We start from the raw sequence: 353 nt of genomic DNA, 5'->3' as shown, positions 1-353 counted from the left end.
CCAGAATGCACCTGAAGATGGAGCCGGACTCCAGGCACCCCCTCTACAGCCCACCCCTGGGGCCCGGCCTGCTGGGGGCCCACCCCAGGCCCAGCAGGGAGCTGGCCCCGTTGCCCCCCGCACACTGCGCCTGCCTGGAGCCTCCGCCCCGCCTCTGTGCTGGGGGCCACCAACCCCCCAGCCTGGGCTGTGACTGCCAGGCTCCCGGGCCTGCGCCCGTAGTCAAGCTCGAGCCCCTGGACTCGCCCCCGTGGGCCGCTCACAGCCAGGGTGGGGCGCCCGGGATGCTCCCCAGGAGTGCCTTGGCGACACGGATGCCACCCAGAGACCCCGAGTGCACGTTCCTGCCGTAG

At 73.4% G+C, this 353-nt stretch overlaps 1 protein-coding gene across 1 annotated transcript in view; it reads left to right on the top strand.

The window, feature by feature from the left end:
- Window positions 1–353, top strand: part of AHRR (aryl hydrocarbon receptor repressor) — a 71406-nt gene extending 71053 nt beyond the window's left edge. Inside the window, 1 exon segment of the mRNA XM_007471928.1 lies at window positions 5–353. Within this exon segment, the coding sequence (XP_007471990.1) occupies window positions 5–353 (349 nt within the window).

Source organism: Lipotes vexillifer, unplaced genomic scaffold (assembly GCF_000442215.2).
Source record: "Lipotes vexillifer unplaced genomic scaffold, Lipotes_vexillifer_v1.1 scaffold1063, whole genome shotgun sequence".
Classification (NCBI taxonomy): domain Eukaryota; kingdom Metazoa; phylum Chordata; class Mammalia; order Artiodactyla; family Lipotidae; genus Lipotes; species Lipotes vexillifer.
This window is presented reverse-complemented; position numbering and strand designations above follow the sequence as displayed.